This window comes from Olea europaea, unplaced genomic scaffold, assembly GCF_002742605.1.
Source record: "Olea europaea var. sylvestris unplaced genomic scaffold, O_europaea_v1 scaffold21441, whole genome shotgun sequence".
Classification (NCBI taxonomy): Eukaryota; Viridiplantae; Streptophyta; class Magnoliopsida; order Lamiales; family Oleaceae; genus Olea; species Olea europaea.
This window is the reverse complement of record NW_019239416.1, coordinates 1-1,840: the sequence shown is the minus strand read 5'-3', so window position 1 is coordinate 1,840 and position 1,840 is coordinate 1. Positions and strand designations below refer to the sequence as shown.

At 38.3% G+C, this 1,840-nt stretch overlaps 1 protein-coding gene across 1 annotated transcript; it reads right to left on the bottom strand.

Annotated features, from left to right (window-relative positions):
* Positions 1-6: 6 nt before the first annotated feature.
* Positions 7-1,837, bottom strand: LOC111380437 (ABC transporter G family member 29-like; the record flags this gene model as incomplete). The annotated part of the gene is made up of 7 exons (XM_023004004.1): positions 7-105; positions 345-516; positions 623-850; positions 934-1,067; positions 1,140-1,223; positions 1,295-1,585; positions 1,673-1,837. Coding segments are annotated over 7 exons (1,173 nt in total), but the record flags the coding sequence as incomplete, so codon positions are not given.
* Between the last annotated feature and the right edge of the window lie 3 nt (positions 1,838-1,840).

The window sequence follows — 1,840 nt, the reverse complement described above, 5'->3', positions numbered from 1 at the left end:
GAACCAGAAGAATTTAGCCGCTGTCCATTCAAAGCTCAGCATTGCATACACTATTAGAGTATAATAAGTAGCCTGAAGAAGTACGCAAGGTATTTCTACGACCACCTGCATATTATGTGACCAAATAATTCCATTTCAGCTTATTTGCTTCTTTACCTTATTTGATTTTTAAGATGGTTAAATTAAAGTTTCGATGGTTATACAGGTATCTGAAGTACGAACGATCCAAATACTTTGGAGATAAATACCAATAGTAAGGTCTGAGACGACCTAGAAAGCACTGGATCATCATGATCAACTTTGTAAGAAATTAAGATGGTTTTTATTATGAAATAAATCTTTACCTGTGCCATGGCATATGGTAATGCCGAGTACATTCCTGCTGCTCGTTCCCTATAAAACACGGTTCTCTCTATGGCGACTACGGGCTGTACCGTTGAGCAATTACTAACTCCGACAAACAACACAGAGGTATACATGGTTCCGATGATAGTCAAAAGATCTGTATTGCTTTCCCTGAAGCCATAGAATAAGAAAAAGAAGGAATCAGCATACGACCTTCAAGTCTTGTTGCTGAAGCTTCTGAAATATATATTTGATTCAACAAGAATTAGATAAGAACCTTTTCGTGCCGACTCTCCAAAAAATTGTACCAACTATTAGTGCACAAGCCAAGGTAAAGAAGTGTCTAACTAGATTATAATCAGGACTTCTCCAGTAAGTCCACCATTGCTTCCAGAGACAGGACTTGAATTGGTTCCATATGGGCTGAGAATACTGTGTGGGAAAATATATGTCTTTTGCCCCGGGAGATGGTTTGCCCAACTCTTTTACCAGAGCTCTATTTTGCCTGGAACACCAACAAATATCAGATTAATGCCCATAATTTGTGAGTCTTACAGAATTTTAGGTGTTTGGTTTATATCTACTTACTCATATAATGTTGTTGATTTGTAATGTGTAGCAAAATCAATCCCAAGTCGGGTTTCAGCTGCCACTGAGGTCACTTCCAGCATCCATGTTGCCGGATTACATTTCTCTTTAATCTTTGGGACTCCAGGAATTGCCTAAGTTGGTTCGATAGATCTTTAGTTTCATTTTTCCTTTCTGTAAGAAAATTATTCTAGAGTACAAAGTACCTCAAAGTATTCGACGATTCTCTGGGAATGTTGGCCCAATGGTCCTGCGTAGATCATTTCACCTCCTCTCTTCAAGAGAAGCAGCTGATCCATGATAAAGTATGTCACTGAATGATTTAATTGGGGTAACAATCAAGTGAGAATTTGCACTTTACCTCATCAAATGCTTCAAAGATATCGGTGCTGGGCTGATGAATAGTACAAACAACCGTTCTTCCTGTGTCCACCGTGTTTCTTACAGTCCTCGCGACAATTGCTGCTGCTCTTGCATCTAAACCAGAAGTCGGTTCATCCATAAATATAATTGAGGGGTTAGCAACAAGTTCAACCGCTATTGTCAATCTCTTTCTCTGTTCTGTTGACAATCCAGTAACTCCTGGAATCCCCACAATAGCTTCCTTAAGATTGTCTAGTTCAACTAAATTCATCACTTCTTCCACAAAATTCTGCAAAAGATTCAAATGAAGAATGTGTTTCAGTTAAAAATTTTCACAGTATTCTCTATTATAAAATGCTGTAAGACTATTTCTTACCATCTTTTGCTCCTTGGTAACTTCTTTTGGGAGCCGAAGAAAGGCTGAGTAAATTAAAGATTCAAAGACAGTTACTTGAGGAGAGTGGACATCATTTTGTTCACAGTATCCACAAATTCTGGCAAAGGTTTCTTGTATCTTTGGAAATCCAGAGATTCTAATGTCGCC